Source organism: Eptesicus fuscus, chromosome 9, assembly GCF_027574615.1.
Source record: "Eptesicus fuscus isolate TK198812 chromosome 9, DD_ASM_mEF_20220401, whole genome shotgun sequence".
Taxonomy (NCBI): domain Eukaryota; kingdom Metazoa; phylum Chordata; class Mammalia; order Chiroptera; family Vespertilionidae; genus Eptesicus; species Eptesicus fuscus.
Genome location: NC_072481.1, coordinates 10,813,080 through 10,839,829, shown reverse-complemented (window position 1 = coordinate 10,839,829; position 26,750 = coordinate 10,813,080). Strand labels below are relative to the sequence as shown.

The 26,750-nt window shown below is 47.9% G+C and overlaps 1 protein-coding gene across 1 annotated transcript in view; it reads left to right on the top strand.

Moving 5' to 3' along the window:
- The window catches only part of UBR4 (ubiquitin protein ligase E3 component n-recognin 4), a 120,803-nt gene that overhangs the window by 89,495 nt on the left and 4,558 nt on the right, over positions 1–26,750 (top strand). The window contains exons 85-104 of the mRNA XM_008148154.3: positions 326–467; positions 735–816; positions 1,129–1,302; positions 3,305–3,426; positions 4,363–4,560; positions 5,274–5,354; positions 9,766–9,853; positions 10,404–10,531; positions 11,408–11,515; positions 11,990–12,109; positions 12,788–12,978; positions 13,588–13,761; positions 14,122–14,221; positions 16,582–16,800; positions 17,723–17,836; positions 18,695–18,837; positions 19,255–19,380; positions 20,425–20,619; positions 23,214–23,438; positions 26,475–26,565. Coding sequence (XP_008146376.2) covers positions 326–467; positions 735–816; positions 1,129–1,302; positions 3,305–3,426; positions 4,363–4,560; positions 5,274–5,354; positions 9,766–9,853; positions 10,404–10,531; positions 11,408–11,515; positions 11,990–12,109; positions 12,788–12,978; positions 13,588–13,761; positions 14,122–14,221; positions 16,582–16,800; positions 17,723–17,836; positions 18,695–18,837; positions 19,255–19,380; positions 20,425–20,619; positions 23,214–23,438; positions 26,475–26,565 — 2,821 coding nt within the window. The remainder of the gene's footprint in view (positions 1–325; positions 468–734; positions 817–1,128; positions 1,303–3,304; positions 3,427–4,362; positions 4,561–5,273; positions 5,355–9,765; positions 9,854–10,403; positions 10,532–11,407; positions 11,516–11,989; positions 12,110–12,787; positions 12,979–13,587; positions 13,762–14,121; positions 14,222–16,581; positions 16,801–17,722; positions 17,837–18,694; positions 18,838–19,254; positions 19,381–20,424; positions 20,620–23,213; positions 23,439–26,474; positions 26,566–26,750) is intronic.

The window sequence follows — 26,750 nt, the reverse complement described above, 5'->3', positions numbered from 1 at the left end:
GCAGTCTTAATTTCACAGCCTTCATTATTATAGTACACTTGACTTTTAAGTGATTCAGTCAAAAATAGTTTCGCTGCCCAAGTAATCACTAATCATATTTTGGTGCTTATTCCAGGTGAGTATAGTTTATTGCATCCCATTCCCTGTTGTGTGCTCTGGGTTCTTCCCACGTGGGAAGTTTGGGTTTTCTCAGGAGCCCTTCCTCTGACCTGGAAGGAAGCGGGGCGAAGGACAGCAGAAGACTTGAAAGGTGAAGGAGTGTAAGGAACTAGTAGACTGTTGGAGCTGTTTGAGTTCTCACAGTGCCTGTCTGTCTCGATGGCAGTTACCTGGATGAACTGAGCGTAGCTGGCGAGTGCGCCGCTGAGTACTTGGCTCTCTACCAGAAGCTCATCACTTCCGCTCACTGGAAAGTCTACCTGGCAGCGCGGGGAGTCCTGCCCTATGTGGGCAACCTCATCACCAAGGTATCCCATCCTGCAGCCAGGAGAGCTCTTTCCCTTGGGGGCACGTAGTCTCTTCCCAATTTTTAAGCAATCCCTTAACATGAATGCAATTGCCCTTGGCTTCTTGGAAAGGAGTTTTGCAAAGATTCAGCTTCAGGGATCAGTGGAATAAAACAATGGTGACCACAGCATGTCTTTGGTTGGTGCTGAAAGCTCTGGACTGGTGGTGGAGGTGACGAGTGTCGTTGGCAGTGCTGTCACACTAACTGTGCTTATCGTTCTGTTTAGGAAATAGCCCGCTTGCTGGCCCTGGAGGAGGCAACCCTGAGCACTGATCTGCAGCAGGGCTATGCCCTCAAGAGTCTCACAGGTAGAGAAAGCTGCCAGAACCTTCTTTTAGGGCACCCTGGGTGCAGTTTGGGGACTGACCCTTAGTTCCTTGGGTGCTGAGGTTGACCATAGTGCACATTTAAGTTCTGCATTTTTCTCTTTATCTATGGGTTTACAGTTTTGAGCTCCTGTTCTCTATTGACTAGTACACTCCTTGAGCACCTGCTCTGTGCCAGCCACAAAGATAGCTTTTTTCTGCTTTTGAGTTGTTCATTGTCTTTGGAAGACACAGACCTTCCTTGCTTATATTCTCATTCAGAGCTTTTGCAGCAACTTTTTCCTGTCCCCACAGGCCTTCTTTCCTCGTTTGTCGAGGTGGAATCCATCAAGAGGCACTTTAAAAGTCGCTTGGTGGGTACAGTGCTGAATGGATACCTGTGCCTGCGAAAGCTGGTGGTGCAGAGGACCAAGCTGATCGATGAGACCCAGGATATGCTGCTGGAGATGCTGGAGGACATGACCACAGGTAGCACTGCCAGGGCCCTGGAGCCCAAGGCCCCCATGTCCCTTCTGGGTCTGCCTGGGCACATTAGTCTGATTTCCCTGAGTTCTGCAGAGCCAGAGGGGGGGTGCAAACATGTCCATTCATTCAAGTAGAGAAGGAGGAGAAACTTCTCTCAAGAGAAGACTGGTTCTTGGAGTTGTAAAATTCCAGAGCTGGGCTCAGTCAAGCAGAAAGAGGCCAAAGCTTCTCAAGTTAGTGTCTTTCATTGGTTATAGAAAATCCTTAGCCATTATCCCTTGTCATTGGGAACTCCACTCACTCTGTCATCCATATTTCTTCACCTCTCTTTCATAGTGTTTTACCTCCCTGTGTCTTTATGCTGATTTTGGATGATTTTCTCTATTCTATCATTCAGTTTATTTTTTTTTTCTATACTCTATGCCAGTGGTCAGCAAACTCATTAGTCAACAGAGCCAAATATCAACAGTACAACGATTGAAATTTCTTTTGAGAGCCAAATTTTTTAAACTTAAACTTCTTCTAACGCCACTTCTTCAAAATAGACTCGACCAGGCCGTGGTATTTTGTGGAAGAGCCACACTCAAGGGGCCAAAGAGCTGCATGTGGCTCGCGAGCCGCAGTTTGCCGACCACGGCTCTATGCTACCTGTTTAATCTACCTAGTGTGTTCTTAGTTCTATGTAGATTTTATAGCCTTACTGCTTTTTATTGACATTTCCCATCCCTTTTATACTCTTTCAACACATCAAACATATTTCTATGCCTGGTAATTCTAAAATTTGAAATATTTATTAATCTGATTCGTCTGTTATTTTGGCTTTTAGGGTACCTTAAACTTTTTTCTATTTTATGACTATTTATTTATTTATTGTGTTTTGAAGATTTATCTGTGGAAATTCTTCAAGACTGGAGTCTAAGAACTTTTTTTTTTAAAAGAGAGTATTTGTAACTGCTTCTGTGAGGCATCTCAGGGCACTGCCATCCCAGGGCTTGCCTTCAGCAAAGTTCTAGACTTTGGGTTTTCAGACCTCTGAGTTAGTATGAGTCACAAACCTTTGAATGGCTGAGTTTGCAGAGATTTTTTTTCCTCCCTCTACTCAATGACACATTTTAAGGGAAGAAAATTTCCTGTCAGTTATTTGCCTGGGAGAAAAGGCAAGACATTTCTAGTTGAACCTTAAACCAAGGTATAGCTCTTTTAGGGCACCAGATTTACGTGTGTGCAGGGCATTCCCGCTAGACTTTCCACCCTGGCAGGTTTGGGGCTTTGTATCTGGCTCTCAGATCTTGGCAGGTTATGGAAGCCAAAGTTTAAGGCAAAAGCAACTCAGTGTTTTGCTAACTTTCTTGGGTTCCTGATTTCTCTTAGATTTTTGCCTTTGATTCTTTGTTAGTGTGGCAGTTCACTGATACCTTTTTATTCAATATTTTAAGTGGTGAGAAGTGGGGAGTAGGTCAGGGAACAGTCTGCTATATTAGCAGACATGGAGGTCCTTCTGTTGCCATTTTATTATGCCATGCCTGGCTCATTTGTCGCTTTGTCACTTGGACTCTTTTCAACAGGATATTTCTTCTTTGTATGACTTGAAGTTATGTCTGGCTTATAGAAGGCAATCCAACTAATCATTTAGAATAAAGCTTATAACTTCCCTTTGATTTGACTGAAATACAGTTAGGATCATGTTAAAATGTCATATATTTGACATTTTGGGGTACCTATATTGGTTAAGCAATGCGAGGTTATAATTCTGAAAGGAAGACATGTACATAACTGATCATGATGTGTGGTGTTGACTTGGATATTAAGGCTTTCAAACAGAATGTGGTGTGAGAATAAAAATCAGCTTCAAGTTTCCAGTTGAACTGTTGATATTGCCATGTAGGGCATTTAAAAATGTACCAGGCAGAAAGACTCTATCACTGATGATACTTCATTCAAAACATCATCCTGGTTTCTGTATGTGAATCGCTTTCCCTGACTTGACTGCTTTGATTTCTGGCAGGTACAGAATCGGAAACCAAGGCCTTCATGGCTGTGTGCATTGAGACAGCCAAGCGCTACAATCTGGATGACTACCGGACTCCTGTCTTCATCTTTGAGAGGCTCTGCAGCATCATTTATCCCGTAAGCAGTGGTACTTCCCAGGCTCTCAAGTGTCTACATGAGCCTTTCTGCCCTGAAATCTCTTGGTGACCCATTGCAGTCATGGGCAATCTTACCGGCTGTGGGCCATCTAGTTAACATTTTAGAAGCCACCACTGACATAAAACCAGAAGCAACCTCATAATTTTCCTGATCTTGATGATAGAAAAATCAAAAGACCTTCCTTGGTCTTATTTCCTAGATATAAGGTAAGGTCAGCCTTTTTAAAAACCTAGGTCTAACCTCCCATTGCCAGAATCCCACTGCATATCAATCCGATACGCTGTGAAAGAACAGTATTGAGCTGGAGTATAAGAAATGTTCACTATCCTCTTTCCCCGTTTTGAGTACACATGCATGAATATTTGTTCCCTGGTCTGAGCTGTGGAGAAGCATAGTGTGAGCCAAAGATCCTCTCGTTATTGAGAAAGGATGAAAAACACCAGTGTCCTCAGTTATTGATGAAAGGTCATTGGGAGTGGGCATGTCTGATGCTCTGTAACATAAAGGAGACCCTTTTCTTGACTCAAGGGCCACCAGTAACAGAGTCATTAGCCTCAAATCGGTCAGCATCCCATGAGACGAGCAGGCGGAGGAAAGCCCCCTATTCCTCATTTCAGTGACAGCTTTCATGTCACGCCTCACCTGCTTATTTAGGTTTCTCTCCTAACCCACCCTTGAGTTTCAGAGGAGATGCTTGATATTTACAGCTGTTTGAATTATATTTGGATTTTGGGAATCACCCCGAGCTTCCTATTTTATATATCTTTAAATGTGTAGGGAACTGGATGAGTCTGGTGTGTTTCCCTCAGAATGTTCATGGAACATGGCAGTATGGTATAAACCTAAAAGGCTGCTGCCATCCCTCTACACATACCTTTATGCCATCCCTTCTGATGCCTCCTCTCTGCTCTTTAGGAGGAGAATGAAGTCACTGAGTTCTTTGTGACCCTGGAGAAGGATCCCCAACAAGAAGACTTCTTACAGGGCAGGATGCCTGGCAACCCATACAGCAGCAACGAGCCAGGCATCGGGCCACTTATGAGGGATATAAAGAACAAGATTTGCCAGGACTGTGACTTGGTGGCTCTCCTGGAGGATGACAGTGGGATGGAGGTAACAAGCATGGGATAGCTGCTATGGTTAAGAGCGTGGGCTGAGATGAGATCCAAGTTCCTTCCTTTAGTAGCTGGTTAACGTTTGGCAGCTAGCTTGCTTCAGCTTTCTCATCTATAAAGGGGGCCAATGATTCCCACTTCCTGATATAAAGGCTAATTACCTGTAAAGGGCTCTGCCCCGGGCCTGGCATGAGGTAAGCAAAGGATTAGTGGCTGTCACTTGTCATGGGATAGACTTTTAGTATTCTTGTTGCTCTGGCAGAGGCTTCCCAGGGATTCTCATCAATCTCCCTAAACACTGGCACATGAGCTCTGGTGCAGATTCCTGGCTCTGTATCTGGCACCTTCTGGGAGATATCCTCTAGGGTCTGGTGTTACTATATACATAGTGAAAGCAGGTTGGATGAAATAGAGAAAATGGCCTTTTCTGGTGCTGAGCCTGAAAATGGACTCAGGCTAAGAGAAAGTCTTCAGCAGGGGTTTTTAGCCCAGAATCCATGGTTTGGGTTAAGGGTGTTTGCAACCCAAGAAATTGTGCATAAAATTTTGTGTTGTGCACACATGTGCATATTTTAGAGAGGGAGAGTCGATTGATCCTCAACACATAAAAATTATGAATTATGAACCACTGCTATAAAGTGCCCTTTGATCTTGAAATTGACTTGCCTTACAATTACCTGGAATAACAGCCTCATCTACTTTTCTATTCAGCTTCTAGTGAACAATAAAATCATTAGTTTGGACCTTCCTGTGGCCGAAGTTTACAAGAAGGTCTGGTGTACCACGAATGAGGTATGTGCTTGTCTTCCTGCTTGGAGGTGTGATTTTACTTTTCTGATGTGTGCAGACTTGTACCAGGAGGAGCTGCTTTGGTCATCACTTACCCAGCTTGCAGCAGCTCTTAAGCTGCCCTTCCTCTGACTGGTTGTGGAGAGAACCAGGCAACTTGCCCTCTGCTTGAAGCACTTGGCTAGGGAAGGTGGAAGAGCTTCAGGGAAGGATGAGTGTTTTCTGCTGTGCAGCCAGGCTGAGCAAAGTCTGAGGAAGCACTGTGATGGGGGCGGGGGGGCAGGAATGCCTGCTCTCTCGTACTTTTCTGTGCAGGCACCTCGTGACTAAAATGAATCCTCAGCTTTTGGGGGCCTGCTCAATTATCAGAACATTTTCCCAGTGGCTGTGTCAGGGGAGCATATTTTCTGTTCCACTAGTTGGGGAGTTGAGGAGGGAAAAGGAAATGAAGGAAGCATAGCTCTCTGGTCCTTTTGGCCACTGCAGTACTACCTGCTCATGCAAGTCTTAGGTATTTTCCTCCCACCCTCCCTCCTCTTAATCTCTCTGTCCTTCCCCTCCATTTCTTTCTTTCTTTTTTTTAAGAAATCCTTATTGTTCAGATTATTACTGATGTTCCTCTTTTTTCCCCCCCATAGCTCCCCTCCACCCAATTCCCTCCGCCCTACACCCCTTGCCCTTACCCTCGCCACTGTCCTCATCCATAGGTGTTAAGATTTTTGTCCAGTCTCTTCCCGCACCCCTCACACCCCCTTCCCCCCAAGAATTGTCAGTCCACTCCCTTTCTATGCCCCTGATTCGATTCTATTCACCAGTTTATTCTGTTCATCAGATTTTTTATTGACTTAATTTTTAGATTCACTTGTTGATAGATATGTATTTGTTGTCACTTTGTTGTTCATAATTTTTATCTTTACCTTTTTCTTCTTCTTACTCTTCTTAAAGAATACCCTTCAGCATTTCATATAATCCTGGTTTGGTGGTGATGAACTCCTTTAGCTTTTTCTTGTCTGTGAAGCTCTTTATCTGACCTTCAATTCTAAATGATAGCTTTGTTGGGTAGAGTAATCTTGGTTGTAGGTTCTTGCTGTTCATCACTTTGAATATTTTTTGCCACTCCCTTCTGGCCTGCATAGTTTCTGTTGAGAAATCAGCTGACAGTCGTATGGGTACTCCCTTGTAGGTAACTGTTTTCCTCTTGCTGCTTTCAAGATTCTTTCTTTGTCTTTTGCCCTTGGCATTTTAATTATGATGTGTCTTGGTGTGGTCCTCTTTGGATTCCTTTTGTTTGGGATTCTCTGCGCTTCCTGGACTTGTAAGTCTATTTCTTTCACCAGGTGGGGGAAGTTTTCTGTCATCATTTCTTCTAGTAGGTTTTCAGTATCTTGTTCTCTCTCTTCTTCTGGCACCCCCATAATTCGGATGTTGGTACACTTGAAGTTGTCCCAGAGGCTCCTTACACTATCTTCATATTTTTGGACTCTTTTTTTCTTTTCTGGTTGGGTGTTTTTTGCTTCCTCGTATTTCAAATCTTTGATTTGATTCTTGGGATCCTCTAGTCTACTGTTGAATTTCTGTATATTATTCTTTATTTCAGACAGTGTGTGCTTAATTTCTAACTGGTCCTTTTCCATTTTTTTGGCATTTTCATTAAGATCCTTGAAGGTCTCACTAAATTCCTTGGAGATCTCACTAAGTTTCTTGGAGGTTTCTAGAAGATTCTTTGAGTAACCTTATAACTGGTTTTGAACTCTATATCCAGTAGTTTGCTTTCCTCCATTTCTTTCATTTGTGACATGTTTCTTTGTCTCCACATTTTGGCTGCTTCCCTGTGTTGATGGAGTGGCTTTGTGTGCTAGGTGTCCTATAGGGCCCAGTGGCTCAGCCTCCCCAATCACCTGAGGTGGACACTCTTGTTGCACCCCTTTGTGGGCTGTGTGCACAATCTTATTGTAGTTAAGCCTTGATTATTGTTGGTATCACTGGGAGGAATTGACCTCCAGGCCAATTGGCTGTGAGGATCAGCTGTGTCTATGATGGGAAAACTTCTGTGCTGGAGACACCCTTATGAGGCAAGACTTGCTTCAGTGGGATTTGGTGCTCACTGAGTCTGCCCCCTGTGTGTCCCTTATGCATCTGAGCAATTGTAATCTGGATGGTCCTACTCTGACCCCTGGGTACACTGGCTCTTGGATCTCCAAGGAGGTGCTAATTTAGCCTCTGCCTGAGGCCACCCAGCAGGAACTACTGAGAGATCTGCAGATTCCTCTTCTTTGTTTGGGTTTTGGAGGTGCCCAGATAAGGCCCAGCTGTGAAGCAATGCAAGCTGCTGCTGGGCCTTGGGCCTTCTTTTGGATGTTCTGGGTCTCTCTGACTCAGCTGCAGTTTGTTAGGTAAGTTTAGATTTCAAAGGACCAGGCCATTCATATGCAAAAGCCTCTGCGCACAGCTTGGATGGGGTGGAGTCTCAGAGCGGAGCAAACAGCTATGACTGATCCTCAGCCCTGTCCTAAGAGGCCCCCGGGGCTCAGTGTCCCTCGGTAATCGCTGCAAGCACCTCTGAGAGAAAGCCGCCTTCGAGTTCCGCCTGCTGCCAGACAGTCCAGTTTCTCCCCGTATGAGTCTGGGTCCCCAGAGTCTCGCCTGGAACTGGAGTTCAGAGCAGTTGGGAGCTTGTGTCTCCCTGCGGATTGAAAAAGCCAGCCGCGTACGCAGTTGCCAGCGCTCTCTGCGCGCGCGCGCCTCCGTACCTCTGCACTTCACTTCCGCAGCTCCTCTGAGTCTCAGTGTACTTTTCTCTTCCCTTCTAGTTGTAGAATTTCCACTTAGCCAGCTTTCCTGTGGTTCTGGATGATGTCCGTTTTGTCTTTTAGTTGTAGTTTTGAAGTGGTTGTACGAGGCAGCAAGTTCAGGTGTTTACCTATGCCATCTTGGTTTCTCCTGTTGCATATTTTTGCTTCTCTCTCTCTCACTGTGCTGGCAAACCTGGACACTGTTTACTGTTGGTCAGCTGCCAGCTGGGGAGATCTAGTGCTGTGGACTGCCCCATCCAGTGCATCTTGTCACTGACAGTTTAGCATCAAAACAGAATGATGCAGATGTAATCCCTGATGCACATAAAAGGTTACGCTCATGCTTCTATGGGTGCCTTTGTAAATGTGTATGGAACCCAAAGAATACACACAGGCATCCCCCTAGAAGTTGAGGATCACTCAACCTTCACATTAGTGTGCTTAATCCACTGAAGGGTTGTTCTGTCCAAGTCCAGAGTTTGTGGCAGCTTTTTATTTGGGGATTCCTCAACTTCCTTCTTACTTACCTCATAAACAGCCCATCTCTTTATTTTTATTTTTTGAAATTTATCTTTATTGTTGAAAGTATTACAGATGCCCTCCCTCCCCCATCATGGACCCCCCTCTAATTCCCTCCCATATCCTCCCCAGGCCTTCCTTGCAATGGTCCATCTCTTAGCTACTGACTGGAGCCTGTCCTGTTTTCTCAGCCTTTTTCTGTCCATGATCTATGGCTGTTCTCTCTCTCAGCCTCCATAGCTGAGAAGTGGCCTTTCTGATAGCTTTTCTCCTCCAGGTTTTCCCCTGATGCTGAGCATGGCTTAGAGGCAGCCAACATTTCATATATTGTGACCTCAAAGCCCCCATTTCTCACCTCCAAAATGAGGATAATGTAAATGCTAGAGTGCTTAACTCATTTACCTGGGGTATAACAAATGTTCATGATCCTCCAATTTACATAATGCTACAGTCTTTTGATTTGCCAGAGACTTACTCCTCATTATTCTATCAGGTTAGAGGTTTTAGTTTGAGGACATTAGGATGTCCTTGCTGTCTGGTTAAAAGAAGCCCGTAGATTCTCCACAGGCAAAGATTGATGCTTTGTCTTTTCTTGTTTTTGGTTCCTGAGACTTGAACCAGAGCCCTTTGATCCTCCCTTGTCCTGACTGTTTGAGTGGTGGTCCTTATTAGTTAGAGTTTCTGCTCCTAAAGCAGGCACAGGCTTGGCCATAGACCTGGGCTTACAGCGGGGTAACTTAGAACAAGCTGTTTAACCGTGTACAGAAGGGTAATATAAAGCGCTTAACTAGCATAGTACTTAGCACAGAGTAAAACAATAAATAATAGTTGTTAGAGTTATTACATAGAGTTTAATGAAACTAAATGGGATAGTGTCTGTAAAATGCTTCATATAATTCCTGGTCTAAATAGACACTAAATGAAATAGCTTCCTTCCCCTTAAGGGAAATGCAGTGCATTTGGATTCTAGATGCTGTGGTCCACATCATGTAGAGAAATAGAAGTTGTCCACACTGCTGAAGCATTACTTGAGACCAGGTATTCAGATCTTTTTATTTTTGGGGGCTATTTACAAGTACCTTTCTTCAACTTTCTCTGCTCAGGGAGAACCCATGAGGATTGTTTATCGAATGCGGGGGCTGCTGGGTGATGCCACTGAGGAGTTCATCGAGTCCCTGGATTCCACCACAGGTGTGGCCCTTTTCACGGTTATTGCTGCATGTTGGGTTGAGGTTTGGGACCAATCAGAGGTTCACGACCTGGGACTTAGAGGTATTCTGGGCAAATACTCTGATCAGAATTGAGGGGAGATTACTTCTCTGACTGAGGAAAAACACAGGTATCTATGGCCTGATTCACATACCTCTGGGGTTGGGAAGAAAAACACACACCCAGCCTTGGGGAAAATAATGCAATTAGCAACAAATTTGAGTGTAGATTTATTCTTAGCTTAGTTTTTTTTTCTTCCATTGATGGTTATGGTACTTATATTTTCACATATTTGAGTAAATAATTTCAATTGACTTGAATCTTTTAAAAAGCTACTGAGAGTGAGGTGGTGTAGTTTAATATACAATATTGACCCCTTTTATTGGCTGTCTTTATTGGAGATATGAAAAAAGGGAAATAGCTACGGAGATATGAAAAAAGGGAAATAGCTACCAGCCCGGAAGAGGGCTGTCAGTTTTATGCCCATCTTCACCTTTTCCTCTGTGTCTGCTCGGCTTCCCTTCTCCTCCAGATGAAGAAGAAGATGAAGAAGAAGTGTATAAGATGGCTGGTGTGATGGCCCAGTGTGGGGGTCTGGAATGCATGCTTAACAGATTGGCAGGGATCAAAGATTTCAAGCAGGGACGACACCTTCTAACAGTGAGTTGGAGGCAGTAAGGTGGGACCAGCCTTCTGCTTTGGGCGAGACCCCTATGGAAAGAAGCTTGTGGTCATTGTGCCATTTAACTCTAGAGGGCAGCATGGTGCCATGGACCAGTGCAAGCCAGTGAAGGCAACTTCCCTGAGCTCTACATCTAGGCTCCTTTTCTTCACTACCCTCTTCCTGGCCCACTCCCCAAAAATGCCAGTATGATGGCAGCCTTTGCTAAGTCCCTTTAATCACTTGTGGAACCAATGTCTGATTGTCTTTTCCTAAAAAACACAGTACTTGTGTCTGTTATTATTACTGCTTTTTAAATTTTGTAAGTAATCCTTTCATTTCTTGTAGGATTTTTGTCTGATTACTCTTTGGTCTCATTAGAAAGGAAAGAGGATTTCAAAGGCAGCGCAGATATTACACTATGATTTTAACCTCCAGTGGCTGTGAGAACATATATTACTGTGCCGTGTCTTAAATGACCTACATGGTTCTGAGCTGCCACAGACCATGAGCTTTGGGATCTTCCTGTTGACTATTAGTTAAGAGTCTTGAGTTAGTACTAGAATTTCCCCCAAGGCAGCAGAGCATCACCTGTTCCATTAGGGATTGGTGTCTCTGCCAGGGTTTTAGAGATGGTGGGGACCTACCCAGCTCACAAGAGCTGCTTTTGGAGAACATTGCTGTTTAAATTGCCCCCTGGTATGGGATCTCAGCCTCTTTACCATGTCCCCTTAAGGAACACTTCTCGGCTGCCCTCTGGGTTTCAGGAGTACCTGCTGATTGTACATGACCTCTCTTAAGCATTCCGCTCCTGCTTGTCCACACATCTTCACTCTCAGGTGGTTTCATGGGTGTTGACTGGCTTTTCTTGTCAGGTGCTGCTGAAATTGTTCAGTTACTGTGTGAAGGTGAAAGTCAACCGGCAGCAGCTGGTCAAGCTGGAAATGAACACTTTGAATGTCATGCTGGGGACTCTAAACTTGGTAAGTAAAGAGTGTGGGCTGCAAAAGATAGCTAAAAGTCCTGGGAGGGGGAAAGACAGCTCAATTTTGGACTCAGATGAAATGGACTGTGGCCTTTTCAAGCGCTTCATTTATCTGTCTGGATCATTCAGGTGTCTCTTGTCCTACTTGCTCACCCCATGTTGTCACCATGACACCCAAGAGCTTCCTTGTCCCTTTCCTGAATTCAGATCAGAGACAAGAGGAAGTTAGTCATTAAAACAGTACAGACCACACACCAGTGGAGAAGCAGTGCTACTCACCTCAGGGCAACCAGAAAGATCTGTGGAGCATCACATTTTCACTACCCTCAAAGCCCACATGCTGTCTCTCTCTGAGAACATGAACACACACAGTCTCTGGGAAGTCAGGCCATGAAGGACATCTTTGAGGAGCAGATCCCGTAAGTGAGTGGTTGTGTTGCTGTCCCCAGAGTGACTGTGTCTCCTCCTACAGGCCCTGGTAGCTGAGCAGGAAAGCAAGGACAGTGGCGGTGCAGCTGTGGCCGAGCAGGTGCTTAGCATCATGGAGATCATTCTGGATGAGTCCAATGCTGAGCCCCTGAGTGAGGACAAGGTGAGTGAGCCCAGCCTGTGCTCTGCAGACCCTGGGAACCTGCACTGTCTCATTGCCAGCAACAGGCTCGTTTGTGTCTCACTGTGTCACCCAAGAGTGACTGAACCTGCTCAACTATGGGAATGGCAAGGCTCAACTAATTAATGGTGACATCGTTGCATTAAAGCCTGAAAGCTGTGGATTCAGAGGAAACAAGGCTGCTAGGGATATCCTTGCACTCAGAAGCTGCTCATTAATGGAATTTTACATGTTCCAGCTGATAGACAGTCCAACCCTTCACCTCACAGTGGAGGGAAGTAAGCCCAGAGAAATGCAGTGAGCTGTTCAGGAGAGAACCTGGGTCTTCAACTCCCAGTTCAATTTCTCTTCACTTACTGCACCATTGCTGCCCTCCGTTCTTACTGATGCGAATGTTTTGGCTAGAGATATGACGAATAAATGATTATCAGGGAGCCTACATTCTCTTGAGGGAGCGGAGATTGTACTTTGAGCACCTGTGACTATTAACAAAGCCATCACAGAAATTCAAAAACTAATTTATCAAGTGGAACTCACACTGTTTATTGCCTAGGTAGTGCTGAGACGGTTCTTTCAGGGCTCCTTCTGATGGCTGAGGGAAGTGCTGCAGCCCAAGTCCTGACCCCATTAAGGGCCCTCCTATCCTCTTTCCTATTGCAGGGCAACCTCCTCCTAACCGGGGACAAAGATCAGTTGGTGATGCTCTTGGACCAGATCAACAGCACCTTCGTTCGCTCCAACCCGAGTGTGCTCCAGGGCCTGCTGCGCATCATCCCCTACCTTTCCTTTGGAGAGGTGGAGAAAATGCAGATCTTGGTGGAGCGGTTCAAACCGTACTGCAGCTTTGAGAAGTATGTTGCTTGGACTTCATATGGCAAAGGGAGAGTCCCCACAAAAGCCTTGAACTGGTTCTGGGAGACTGAGGAAGAATCACCTGAATTTTGATCAGATTTTTACATGCCAGTCTGGCAGACCTTTAAGGGGCTTAATCTAATTGGAGAATCCATAGTGAAAACATATTGTGTGAAATTGGCTCTGCAGAGAAGGCGAAGTGGATGTAAGATGGGAAGGGGGTATGACAAGCTGGGGGATGGAGGAGGTCTGAGGGGGAGACGTAGGAACCAGATCAGTTAAGGAGTTTAGACTTGATCATATAGCAGTGATGGCGAACCTATGACACACGTGTCAGCACTGACACGTGTAGCCATTTCTGATGACACGCGGCTGCTGAGGTGGCCGCATGCCGAGGATGAAACATTTGCTGCTCCTGAGGATGAAACATTTGCGAAATAATGTTTTTTCCTCAAAGTGACACACTACCCGAGTTATGCTCAGTTTTTTGGTGAAGTTTGACACACCAAGCTCAAAAGGTTGCCCATCACTGGCCTATAGACTGTTGAAGGTTGTTCAGCTTATGCTAGTCCTTTCACACCTTCAGACTCTTGGCTCTTCCCACCTAGGTATGATGAAGATCACAGTGGCGATGACAAAGTCTTCCTGGACTGCTTCTGTAAAATAGCAGCCGGCATCAAGAACAACAGCAATGGGCACCAGCTAAAGGACCTGATTCTCCAGAAGGGAATCACTCAGAATGCACTTGACTACATGAAAAAACACATTCCCAGTGCCAAAAAGTAAGGAGCGGCTTTGGCAAAGTGACTGCTTTTCTTCCCCTTGTCCTGGTTCCTTCCTCCTCCATCATCTTGGCATAATTATTCCCCTTTGCCCTCCTTGGGGGTCTCCCTCCTCTTCTGGAAAGGACCAAGGTGACTCTCAGCCACTGCAGAGTCCTTTGGAGCTCTGGGGAAAGGATGACAGCCCTTTGGTTTCTGTTCAGAGTACTCATCTCACTCTGCTTCTCAGCTGAACTGGGTGGTCCTTTGTGATTCTTGTGGCACTCTTGGAGGGTCATGTCTTAACAAATCAGAATCAACAGCTGGATTAGGTAGCCTTTGCTCCTCTGGCCTGCTAATAAGCCGTTCTTTGCTTTGCAGCTTGGATGCTGACATCTGGAAGAAGTTTCTGTCTCGCCCAGCCCTGCCATTTATCTTGAGGCTTCTTCGGGGGTTGGCCATGCAGCACCCTGCCACCCAGGTGAGTAGCCAGCCTGCATGTATGCCTTCTTCTGGAGACAGGACATGTAGAGTGAGGGAACCATACACTGTCTCCTCATCTCCCAGGACTGAGGAAGATAACTGCCTTGATGGCCTTGAGACATGACTTGCCCTGATACGTGAGACTTCTGGAGTGGAGGACACTCTCAGAGGTCATCTGGCTCAGCTCTCTGTGGGAAGAATAAAGTTTCATTTGTGATTTCCTCATTCAGCTCATTCCTACCTGGGGCTTCATTATCGCAGGGCAGCTGAGCAGCAGTTGGACTGTGAGTGTGACTGGCCCAAGTGTAAAACAGTTTCGTTTTCTGGCCACAGTCACTGGGACATTAGGAATATCATCACCCTGTTTTCTGCTCTGTGTCAGGCAGCTGAAAACTGTGCTCAGAGAGGCCCACCTGTTCCTCTCTGTAGCTCATTCCTGATAGCTGCCCACGGGCCAAGGCAGCTGTTAGCACTCACCTGGGCAGGTGGCCAGGCTGGGGTTTTGAAAAATTGAACTTTTTATTTCAAGATAATTATGGATTGACATGAAGTTGTTAAGAAATAATACAGAGATGCCTGGCTGGCGTGACGCAGTGTTTGAGCGTCGACCTATGAACAAGGAGGTCATGGTTAGATTACTGGTCAGGGCACATGCCTGGGTTGTGGGCTCAATCCCCAGTGTGGGGCATGCAGGAGGCAGCCGATTGATGATTCTCTCTCATCATTGATGTTTCTATCTCTCTTTCTCTCTGAAATCAATAAAAAAATACATTTTTTTTAAAAAGAAAGAAAGCATACAGAGAAACCATATCTAGTTTCTAGTTTCTCTCAATGGTAACATCTTGTTAAAACTCATAAATATCACAGCCAGGATGCTGATCTTGGTGCACAATTCAGGACAGTTTCAGCACCACAAGGATCCCTCCCATTGCACTGTTATAGCCCCACACACCTTCCTGCACCCCCACGCCTCTGACCCCCAGCAGCCACTGATCTGTTCTTCATTTCTATAGTTTTGTTATTTCAAGAATGTCATATAAATGCAATCACACAGCATGTAACCTTTTTGGGACAGTGAATGGATTCAGCAGAGATCTAGGAGGTAGAATGAATGGACTTGGAGACTGATTGCACGTGGGGAGAGAAGAAGCTAGATTAATCAAGAACTCTGCTCAGTTTTTGGATTGGGTGACAGGGTGAAGGTGGTGCCATGAAGGAGGTGAGCTTAGGACAGGTCTGCTGATAAGCAGGCTTATTCTTAGTTACTAAACTGAATTACTTAGTTACTAAACTGGAGGTTTGAAGTGAGGTGGGCAGAATTCATTAGGTTAGACTCTGAACATATAGTCTGTCCTCCTAACTGGAATGGAAGCTTCAGGAGGATACAGTCTTTGTTTCCCCAGCACCTAGAATACTGCTTCACACGCAGTAAACACCAGAGTGGTGAGTGTGGGCTACCTCACCATAGGCAATTGAACTGTGGGCTTGGCTTTTAGGAGTTTGAGACACAAGATGCCTGTAATTTTGCTGAGTTGCATATTTGAAGCCCTGAGAATAGATTTATGAGCTAGTGAGTGATCTGATTGAGTGCTGAGCTTTCACATTGCAAGTTGGCTTCGTTGTTTTCAACTTATTGTCAAATATGTAGTAATTGTCATCCATTCACTTGTGATGTGGGTGGTGCAGAGTTCAGTGAAATGCTGCTGTTCCCTGTGAGCTCACCTGGAGAGCTTTTTCAAATGACACCTGCCTTCAGTGTTCTGATGGTCTCCGACCCCAGTTCAGAGCGTGGTGCTAAAGTGCACTGATTGCCAACCTTCTCCAGCACAGCGGCTTCTTGTTAATACATTTTTAAGTGTTTTCTTATCTCCAGTCCCACTTGTAGTTGTACCTCTAGTATCCAGAGGTTGAGAAAACTCTGAGTGTGGTGGCCCCAGATGAAGACCTTAGCACAGTCCCCATGAACCTCAAGGGCCTGCTAAGCTTGGTGGTCACTGAGTTCACCACTTAGGACTCAGGTGCTGCTTCTCAGGGAATCTTACCTGCACCCCTTTCCCCGTGCCTGGATGCTTTGCATGTTGTCTCATTTTAATCATCACAGGAGCCCTGGCATCACCCCTGCTTTGTAGATAGAGATGCTGAAGCTAAAGAGCATAGTGATGGGTCAGAGGTCCTTGGCAGAGCTGAACCCGCCCCCATTTGTCCAAATCTCTCAAGGTTTAGAATGAAAGGATCTGATTGAAAAGAGCAGATAGCACGAGGTTGTGTACATTTTATCGATTTTCTGAACCTTTAAGCTCCTGGAAAGAACACTTTCTACATAACTGGAGGCCTGTGTCTCTGACCCCTTCTTGGCAGGTTCTGATTGGAACTGACTCCATCACAAACCTGCATAAACTGGAGCAGGTGTCCAGCGACGAGGGCATTGGGACCCTGGCAGAGAACCTGCTGGAGGCACTGCGGGAGCACCCTGATGTAAACAAGAAGATTGATGCCGCCCGCAGGGAGACCCGGGCTGAGAAGAAGCGCATGGCCATGGCGATGAGGCAGAAGGCTCTGGGCACCCTGGGCATGACGGTAAAGCCAGTTCCTGAGTCCCCAGTTCTTGCCACCCTGCTGAGGAGGTGGCCGTGGCACAATGATTTGTAATTTGGGACAGAGCTGGGGTTGGGCATGGTGAAGCTGAAGGCTGGACGGAGGAAGAGGGTGTGCTAGGCCCTTCACCTTGCTAATCTTCCCAACAACCCTCAGAGCTATGACTGTTACTGTTCTGTCCAGATGAGACTCAGATGCTAAGGGACTTTAGTTCATAAAAACAGTCAAAATGGTGATGATAGCCATTGTTTATCGAGGATTTACTATCTGCCAAGCACGGTGCTTATACAACTTGCTTGTAAGATTTTATTTAAGCCTTCATGTGGTTCTATAAGGTATTATTTTACCCATTTTCTAGATGAACTAATTGAGGCTGAAAGGTGAAGTAAATAAGCCAAAGCACATAACTAATAAGTGGTTGACAGTATTTTGAACCCCGGTCTCTGCACACGAAGGGCTCTGTGCTGTTTTCACTGTCCTGAAGCCTTGGAGGAAGCAGTAGGCCTGTGAGAGCCTCCTCCAAGCCAGCAAACTGAGTGTCAGCAGTTTTAAAACTCCCATGGGAACAGTAAATGATTCATAACGCATCAGCCCTTGCCAGCTGAGAGTTGGTATTGCTGGCACAAAGAAGGGGCTGTTTTGGTGGCAAGTGGCGGCTTGCCAGGGTTCCAGCCGGATGGTTTCTCTGCTTCAGTGGTCCTGCAGGAAGAGAATAGCAGGGAATCCGGGTCTTTACCCTCATTAGTAGCCAGCTGAAGAGATTCCTTTTGATGCAGCCATCCTTTTAGTGTATGTGGAGGGTCAGCCCTGTCCTTGAGCGTCCCCGAGCTAGGGGCGGGGGGGGGGGGGGAGGGGGCGGGGTGGAAATCCCCTTCTGACATGCCACCTGGGGTTCCCCCAACAGACAAATGAAAAGGGCCAGGTCGTGACCAAGACGACGCTCCTGAAGCAGATGGAAGAGCTGATTGAGGAGCCGGGCCTCACGTGCTGCATCTGCAGGGAGGGGTACAAGTTCCAGGTACAGCTCTGGGCCTGGGCCTGGAGGCCCAGCCTGCTCGCTTGCTCTGGTGGTGGCCCTCGCCTGCAGGCCTTTGGTTCTTAGATTGGCCAAGGCTTGCTTCTCGGCCACTCATCTTTAAAGGCAGGAAGGCACACTGCCTTCATCATCACCATGATCGTAGACAACAAGCACGCATTGGATTCTGTCTTGCTAGGCCCCATGCCCAGAGCTTTATGTAATTTTATCCTTAAACTTGTAAAAAGTCCTGTTTATGGCTGAGAACAAAGGTCATGGGACAGAGCCAGAATTCTGGGCTTTTAAAAACATACATGCTGTTTCCCTTCAGGACACCTGGGGAGATCAGGCTCCCCCAAACTAGATTCTTACCTGAAAGGAACGGAGCAGCAAGTGACCTGTTTGCTCCCCTAAAGGCCTAAAAGGGGTCCCCTTTCTCTAGCCTCTATTGACTACTTAGCATCCACACTATTGAAGGGCAGTACCCTGGACCACAGGCCTTTAAGGCCTGCTGTAAACACAGGCTCTTTGGAGCTGCCCAATAATTTTTGAAAAGCAACCGACTTATCAAGAAGGCACTTTATTCATTTTAAAATAAATAAAGCAAAAAGAAAAGAAGGGCAGTTTAAACATACATTTCTGTCTTCCCACCTGCATAGCGTCTGCTTTAGTTTGGTTGCTTCTCTCACTGCCCAGCCGAGTGCTTAACCACGAGCCTGGGGTGCTGGCTGTCACCCCCTCTCCTGGAGTGTCCATGCCTAGGAGGGTAGGCATTCGGATCCCTTCAGCTCTGCTTCACCTGCTTCCAAAGCCTGCCATGGAGTTTCTCCTCACCTCTCCTCCTTGTTCTGTTGTCTGCAGCCCACAAAGGTCCTGGGCATTTATACCTTCACCAAGCGGGTAGCCCTGGAGGAGATGGAGAATAAGCCCCGGAAACAGCAGGGCTACAGCACCGTGTCCCACTTCAACATCGTGCACTACGATTGCCACCTGGCAGCCGTCAGGTAGGCCCTGGCTCTGGTGACGGGCTCCCTCAGGGGGCCTCTCCCTCATCTGGGCTTCAGCTCCAGACCTCTGTTACTTCCCAGGTGTAGGCAGCTGCCAACCCTGAAGTTTTAATGCTGTTCCTTAGTCTCTGGGGAGTAGGGTGTTCTACCTTTAACCATATGGGCTGAAGAGCCATTCTTGCCAGGAAAATACATGGCTTTTGGCCCAAGGCTGGTGAAAGCAACGTTACTTACCTGAAGCAATGAAGCCTGCATTTGCTATAACAGGGTTACACTTGGCTAATTCTCTGTGTGGAGTCAGGAACATGGGCGAACTTCCTTCGTGTTAGCAAACCCTCTCCAGTCCACCTGCCCAGGTGCCTGGTTGCTCAGTTAGTTCCAGCAGCCACTCATCCCTGCTCTCCTCCCATCCAGGCTGGCTCGAGGCCGGGAAGAATGGGAAAGTGCCGCCCTGCAGAACGCCAACACGAAGTGCAATGGGCTCCTTCCGGTCTGGGGACCCCACGTCCCTGAATCAGCTTTTGCCACTTGCTTGGCAAGGTGAGTGTTGAGCATTTTGCATGGTAGGAAAGGGGATTCCCAGGAGTTTGGGGGTGAGGGGCGGTCATCTCTCAGCCCAGCCTGTGGTGAGACCATTTCCTGTTGCCTTCATTGGGAATCCCTGTCTCTACTTGCTGGCAAGGGGCTGTTCGGAAGAGAGGGCACTCTGCTGAGGTACCGGCACCCTCAGTGTCTGTGCACCATGGAGAATTTCTAGTTATTCACTACTCTCCTCCTTTGTTGATCTAAGGACATCAGACCCGGGATGCCTGACTTGGTCCCCGAGGCCAACATTTCCCAGAGTTCACTTCTACGGTATATGCCTCTGAGGATTAAATAATAAAAATTAATAGCTCAGTGGCATGGGCTCCCTTGTCCTAAAATGCAGAGTAGCTGAAGCTTCTGTGAAGCCCTTGCCTCTGACTGCTGCCTTGTGGAGTGGTGCCCACCACAGGTCCTGGTTTTAAAGCTCAGGGATGAAAAGATACTTATATAAAGCTGGTACCCGGTAGTAGTAATGATGGAAGTAACAATAGGCAATATTGAAATGCTTACCATGTGCTATTGTTAGACACACTCTACAGATGAGAAATTGTGGCACAGAGAGATTGAATAACTTACTTGAGGTCACATAGTTAATAAGGCATAATAGATTATAATATAAATTGACATGGAAAAAGCCTTTATTTGGAGTTTGGGGAGATAATTCTTAGAATAGATTTCCTGGTCAGTGAGAAGGGTAAGTTCCACCTTTCTTATTCCAAAATGTACTTCTAGATGTGGCCATAATATGTTCTGTGACCTTGGTCTCTCAAGAAGTGGGTCCCTCAAAACCAGTGGGTTCTCATCAAAGCTTGGAGAGCATCACTTTCAGTCACAGCAGAAGTGAAACGTCCTCTGCTTCCTCTCCCTACTGGCTCAGTCCTTCCCTTCTACTCTCCCTTTCATCCCACTGTTCGTTTGTGCAACCTGTGCAGCCACCAGGGAAGGGGGTTTCCACCGGGGACTTGCTTCTGTTTCAGCGCTTGTTCTGCTCCCTCCCAGGCACAACACTTACCTCCAGGAATGCACGGGCCAGCGGGAGCCCACGTACCAGCTGAACATCCACGACATCAAGCTGCTCTTCCTGCGCTTCGCCATGGAGCAGTCGTTCAGCGCGGACACCGGCGGGGGTGGCCGGGAGAGCAACATCCACCTGATCCCGTACATCATTCACACTGTGCTTTACGTCCTGAACACGTCAGTATCTCGCATCCCACTGGGCACCATCCAGCTGCCCCAACACCTCCCATGTGTCCATATTCCCCTTAGTTCCAGAGCCAGTGCCTAACCTAAGGCAGCCTTTGCTGAAGGAGGAATGTTCATCCACAGCTTTTAGGTGACTCCCTTCTAAAACTGTCCCATCTCCACTGTGGGCAGCCAAGGGACTGGCCTTCAGCTCAGAGAAGACAGAAACGGGGAGAAGCCAGACCATCAAAACTTCTACTTCCACATAGCCTCTACTTCCACTTCCAACACTCTTCTCTTGGGTGGGAGAGGTGGTAGGTTGGAGGTGCCCACAGTTACTTCAAGGTGTTGCAGGGGAGGGTGTCACATGTAGGGGATGTGGCAGAGCCATGGAAAGTGGACTTGTTTCCCCTGTTTTCTCCAGTGAGTAATGCTTCTGGCAAGTGTGAGGGGAACGGAGGGAGTGTTAAGATTATCTGGGAAAGTCAACTGACAAGGAAGGCAGCCAGGAAAAATTAGATTGTATTTTATCCGGATGTACATTAGCGGTAGTTAGGTTGATATGTGAAAGTACAATTTTAAAGAAGCACTCAGGGGTAGAGAATAATATTCTTTTATTCCACCCCAGATTTCAAAAGCAGATTTAATATACTTTAGCTCTTAGGTTTGACTTATTAAATGGTTTCATATTTTAGGCCCCAGATCTATTGGGCAGAGTACTGACAGGCTGTGTACAGTCACGCAGGCAGCTACAGTTCCGTTTAGGCAACAGGACAATCTGTCTCTTGTTCTTGCTGATCTTCTCTCAACAATGTTATCTTCTGCTTCCCTCCTATTTCCTTGTGAGTTAAATGGCTGACCTCCAGACCACGGGTTTCATTGTTAAAAAGATGCACAGGTGGGTCTCCATCAGTGCATTACATCACCCGCTAAACTGTTTAGACTGTTACAAGAAACACCTGCATTGCTGACAGCACAAATGTTCCCATCCCCAAACTGCTGCAGGCCTGAGCACTAATTGCGTGTTGTAGCCTTGGACAGAGCCCTTGGCTTTTGCAGAGACATGTCTCTTGTTGACAGCTAGGAGGTAGAGTGGACTGTTCCCCGGGGCGGAGAGCTGACCCAGGGCGGGGAGCCGGCACGATTTGCCTGGCAGAACAGAGCCGGTGATTTCAGGTGTCACTGAATGCTAGACATTTTAACTCTTCTCAAGCCTTGACAGTGGTGAGGGAGTTGGCTGTCATTGTTACCTTGGTCAGTTCCAGACTGACCTGGAAGCTTTACTGGGAGGCACTCTCTTATCCGCAGACTGCTTCCCTAGTCACTCCACGTTGCCACGGTCTTGGCCACGGGGCAGCTGAGGGGGTGCCTGCCTTTGGCGGACCATTTGTATATGAAGGCAAGTGTGTGACACCGTGATCCAGAGCAGGGCTGAGCAGGTCTGCAATGGCAGAAAGCCTCTGATTCCCAGTTCAGGAAAGTCAAATTTACTCCCTGTTCCCTCTGCGCCACTCTTCAGAGAGCAGGTGTGCTCGCACTGCCCCCTGCTTCCCACAGCCAGTTGGGCAGTGCTGTCCGCACACCTGGTAACTGATTCTGTGGCTCCTAGTGCTGTGTGGTTTATCTCATGGCATTAGGACAGGGCATCAAGCACTCCTGGTTTGAGAGCACCATCTGGGTTATAGGAGAGAGAGTAGCCAGAAACACCTGATGGGGGGGGGGGGGGGGTGGGGCAGGGGCGGCTCAATGCTCTCATTGCCGCGTCAGTGACCACTGCCAAGGCTTCGTCCTGGAGGGAAGAGAGTTAACTAATGCTGGGGAGGCTCTGGGCCAGGCGGCCTGGGTTTACAGCCAGTTCGTTCACGCCCCAGTGTGTCACTTTGGGCAAAATATTTTCTCTGTGCTGTAGTTCTGTGAGACTGGGATAGTGCTGGTACCTGTTCCAGGGTTATTGTGAGGATGTCCACATGAAGCTCTTAGAATGGTTCCTGGCGTTAAAGTTTATGATCTCATCGTCCCTGCAGCTTAGGCAAGATTTGGAACAAGAAGTGGCGCTTGCCTGGAAGAAGCTGTTCTATTGAAGGGGAGAGGGCACAGACACATAGGGAAACAAACAACATGGCAAGCTGTGGGAAGCAGTGGTGTAGATGGAATGTGAACAACTTGGCTGTAATAAGACCACGCTGCATCAGGGGGTGCAGGCGGCGGGCTCAACCAGAGATTCAGGATTCACATTGGCTCCACCACCTACTGCTTGGTGACCTTGGGCAAGTCACCGTGGTAAAAAGGTGCTAGCTGTCACCTTCCAGGGTTCTGAGGTGGAGTGTTTGTGAAGGTGCTCAACCCGCAGGGTGCTCAAGCCAGCAGTTGTTTGGAATTCTGTCAGAGCTGAGCTGGGGGCGGGGAAGGGCCAAGGAAGATGCCACGTAGAGGGGCTTGGAAGGGAAGCAGCAGCACTTGGAGAGGTGGGAGGGGACAGGAGTGTGTGTGGTCTGTGATCCAAGCGTTCAGGACACCCAAGAGAAGAGAAATTGAGCACACCCTCCTCCCCTGTTGCTACTGGTCCCTGGCACCTGCCCTGGCTTCATCGTGCCCTTTTGTTCTAGAACCCGAGCAACTTCCCGAGAGGAGAAGAACCTCCAGGGCTTTCTGGAGCAGCCCAAGGAGAAGTGGGTGGAGAGTGCCTTTGAGGTGGACGGGCCCCACTATTTCACTGTCCTGGCCCTCCACATCCTGCCCCCCGAGAGGTGGAGAGCCATGCGAGTGGAAATCCTGCGGAGGCTGCTGGTGACCTCTCACGCCCGGGCAGTGGCTCCAGGAGGAGCCACCAGGTTAGTACCTGCTTCAGGGACCGCCTCCTGCCCCCTGTTGCCTGGACGGTGTATTCCCAGTGTGTGAAAACTGCCAGGCACTGTGTGCGCGCTAAGGGACGGCATGCTCATTTGACTCAGTCATTGGTCTTGACCCCTCTGCTGTGACCCCAAGTCTAGGCCCGATGGCTGGCAGGTGCCTGCCCACCTTGGTCTGGTGTTCAGCCACCAAAGAGGCAGAGCCAGGCAGAGCTCTGGGCAACATTTCTAGAGGAAGCCAGCCAGGCACAGGACGAGGAGGAGCATTCGGGCCTCTGGGACTCAGACAGGAGACAGGTTTCCCAGGCGGCTGGTCTGGCATAAACTAGGAAAACCTCCGCATGGCTGCGGTTGGGGAGTTTCTTTTCTGATCATTAAAAAATGCTCGTCATCTCCCTCCTTGGTCACATTCCTGTCCTGACCTTGCCACGTTCCACAGCTCTTCTTTCTCTCCTGTTAATGTGGACACCTCCCAAAGCCGTAAGTGGTCTTTGTTTTCATGACCTTGTGCTGCGATTTGGGTTACTTGGGAGGTGTCTTGAGAGAAACATCTGCAAGGAAGCCCTTGAGATGTCCACATGGATTGCCCCACACGCAGTGGACGCCGTGGGCACCACTCTTGGCTCTCAGTGGCTTGTGCAGGCTCTGCCTGCCCGCGCGGCAGAGTAGGGGCGAGTTTGTCAGCTTGCTTCTGCCACCGGAGGAAAATCTTCCTTCTGGGAGAGCTGTCCTTGGGAGTCTGCTTTCGCTGGATCCGAGGGAACATTTCCACATTTGTAGGCCGAGGGGGGCCTTCAGGCCCTGATGGTGACAGACCAAGTGGAAACAGCCAGTGCCTGAATTGGCACACTTGGTATCTTTACTTCCATCAGCTCTGCTTTACCAAGGGTTGCTAGTCAAGGCCTCCCGCCCGCAGGGAGGCTGGGTTGGCGCTCTGTTGAGTCAGGCCAGCATCAGCTTCTTTGTGTGGAGCAGGAGGGGTGAGTCTTGTTAGATTCCTATCTAACCCCTGCCCCCATTCCAGGCATATCACTTCCAGTGTTCCCCGAGAGACCGAAGCATTCATAGTTAACTAGCCGCCAGAATCACAAGTCAGATCTGGTGGATACCAAGTTGTTGATAAGCCAGGCTGGCCTGCTTCCCTAGCACATAAAGTGGCATTTACTGGGCACAAGCTCTCAGTGGCAGGTGTGAAATCTGAGCCCACAGGAGCTGTTTTGCTTTCAATTAGGAGACTGGAATTCATTACTGTCCCAGGCGGTTAAGGAAAAGCCGATTTGGTCACAGCTTAATTAGGCAATCCAGTGTGAGCTAGACTCAGGAGTTGCCATTTTCTCTGTAGCAGTTTAGTCACCTTTACTAATTAGCCTTAAATAATTAAGTTGGGCAGGGTTATTCAAGATTCCTGCTTACCAAGGCAAAACAGTCACAGAGAAGGACCAAACTTGGTGTGATGTGGGGGCGTGAGCGGGGCGCTCCTGAAACAGCCTGGAGGAGGAGCTGGGCATTAGCACGGTATTGGGACACCCTCCGGGGAGAGGCCTCGGCTGGGAGGGTATTAGAGGGTGTCATCTTGCTGGTTGGGGCAGTGTCAGTGGCGCAGGCTCTGTACATTATGGAGTGGGAGGCAGTGGCAGACACACAAAATGTGGCTCTCGGCATCTGCACAAGAGAAGCTGACCTCTTCTGCGTGTTTTACATTCGAGGAGAAAGGTCCTCTGCCTGGGACTTCCTCTTCATGTTGTTCACAGAGAAATGGGTCATCGGCCTCATCCTCAGGCCCACCTCACAGTGGTTTCACTTTAGGCTGTGGCATCCTGAAGCTGGCAGGCAAGGGAGAAAGTGCATCGGGTGGAGGGAAGGTTCAGGAAGCATATTTCAGCAAATGGAATTCTCCTTTTATTATTATTTTCCTTTTAAAGAATTTATATTTACTGACTCCTAAGTGTGATGGCCTGTGCCATGTGACACTGTCCCTTTACCTGAGGCCCATATGGTATAGTTTTAGCTTCTGTGATAAGTAGCATCAATGCTTGTCTGATTTTTATGATTCTTACACCACACACACATTCTAATACTGAATTCTAGTCCCTTTAGTTATGGGCTCTGTACATCATGTTCTGAGGTATACAGCATCCCCATCACAAGGGTTTAACTACCCTTTACTTACTACAGATGTGAAACCAGTTTGCAAACAATACCTCTTGTAGATTTGAGTGCTGGAAACCAATTCTAGCCCCGCTACGTCACTCCCTATGCAGCGAGGAGTCTGGTCTTTCTGTATTTCACAGTGGCTGCGCCTGATGTAAGCATTCCTCACTGGCAGTGCCTGCCGAGGAGGCAGTGCACGTGGTCGCAGATAGCCCCGTGTTCTGAGGGCCTGGCTGGTCCTTAATCCTCAGCTGCATCCTGGGATTAAGTAGGGGCAGGCGATACTGGGTAGAAACTAAGAGGTGTGGTGAGCAGCTCGCTCGGGATTATCCCGGCATTGGGAGGTGTTGGGCGGCTGTGTCCTCCATCCTGGACGTTACCATTGCTCATCGCCACTTTCCCACCAGCTCGCTGCTTTCAACACAGCACGTGTTGACAAATTGCTGTACGTGGTGGCTTTAGGTCTGCTGACTAACACTTCTCCCAGACTGAGGAGGACCTTGTTTCCTACCTCATCTACTAGATCCCATCAAGCCTGGAGCTCGTGGGGTTACACAGCAACATGTGAGACCTTGGCCTCTCCTTAAGGCAGTTGCCTTTCGGTTGTCATGTCGCAACTGTGTCTCCCTTTCTTCCGATCTACCCTGATTTGGAAGAGAGTCCGTGCTAAAGCTGAATATTTCAGGGAACGTTTTTGTAGTAAGTAAATCACTGGCTTCAGAAGGTCCTGCCCCCTGAGACAGACAGTGGCTAGAACTGAGTGACCCCCAGATTACCGTGACTCTCCCCCTGCTCCCCAATGCTTTGTCCTGTCCTGTGAGGGCCCTTCCAGGGCCTGCATGACATGCAATGGGATGTTCTTTTCAGGCTGACGGACAAGACAGTGAAGGACTACTCTGCTTATCGCTCCTCCCTTCTCTTCTGGGCCCTCGTCGATCTCATTTACAACATGTTTAAGGTAAGGGTGCCATTGGAGGCTCAGCAGTGTGCAAGGGTATCAGGTGATGTGTCGCTGGCTCTGACCCTGCCTCAGCCGACAGGTGGCTGCCCCTCCACCGGCCTCTCCCAAGAAACCAGCGCACCCGCTGCGGAAGGGATTTACACCAGCCTAGACCCCTGCGTGTCTGTGCTCACTCCACCCCC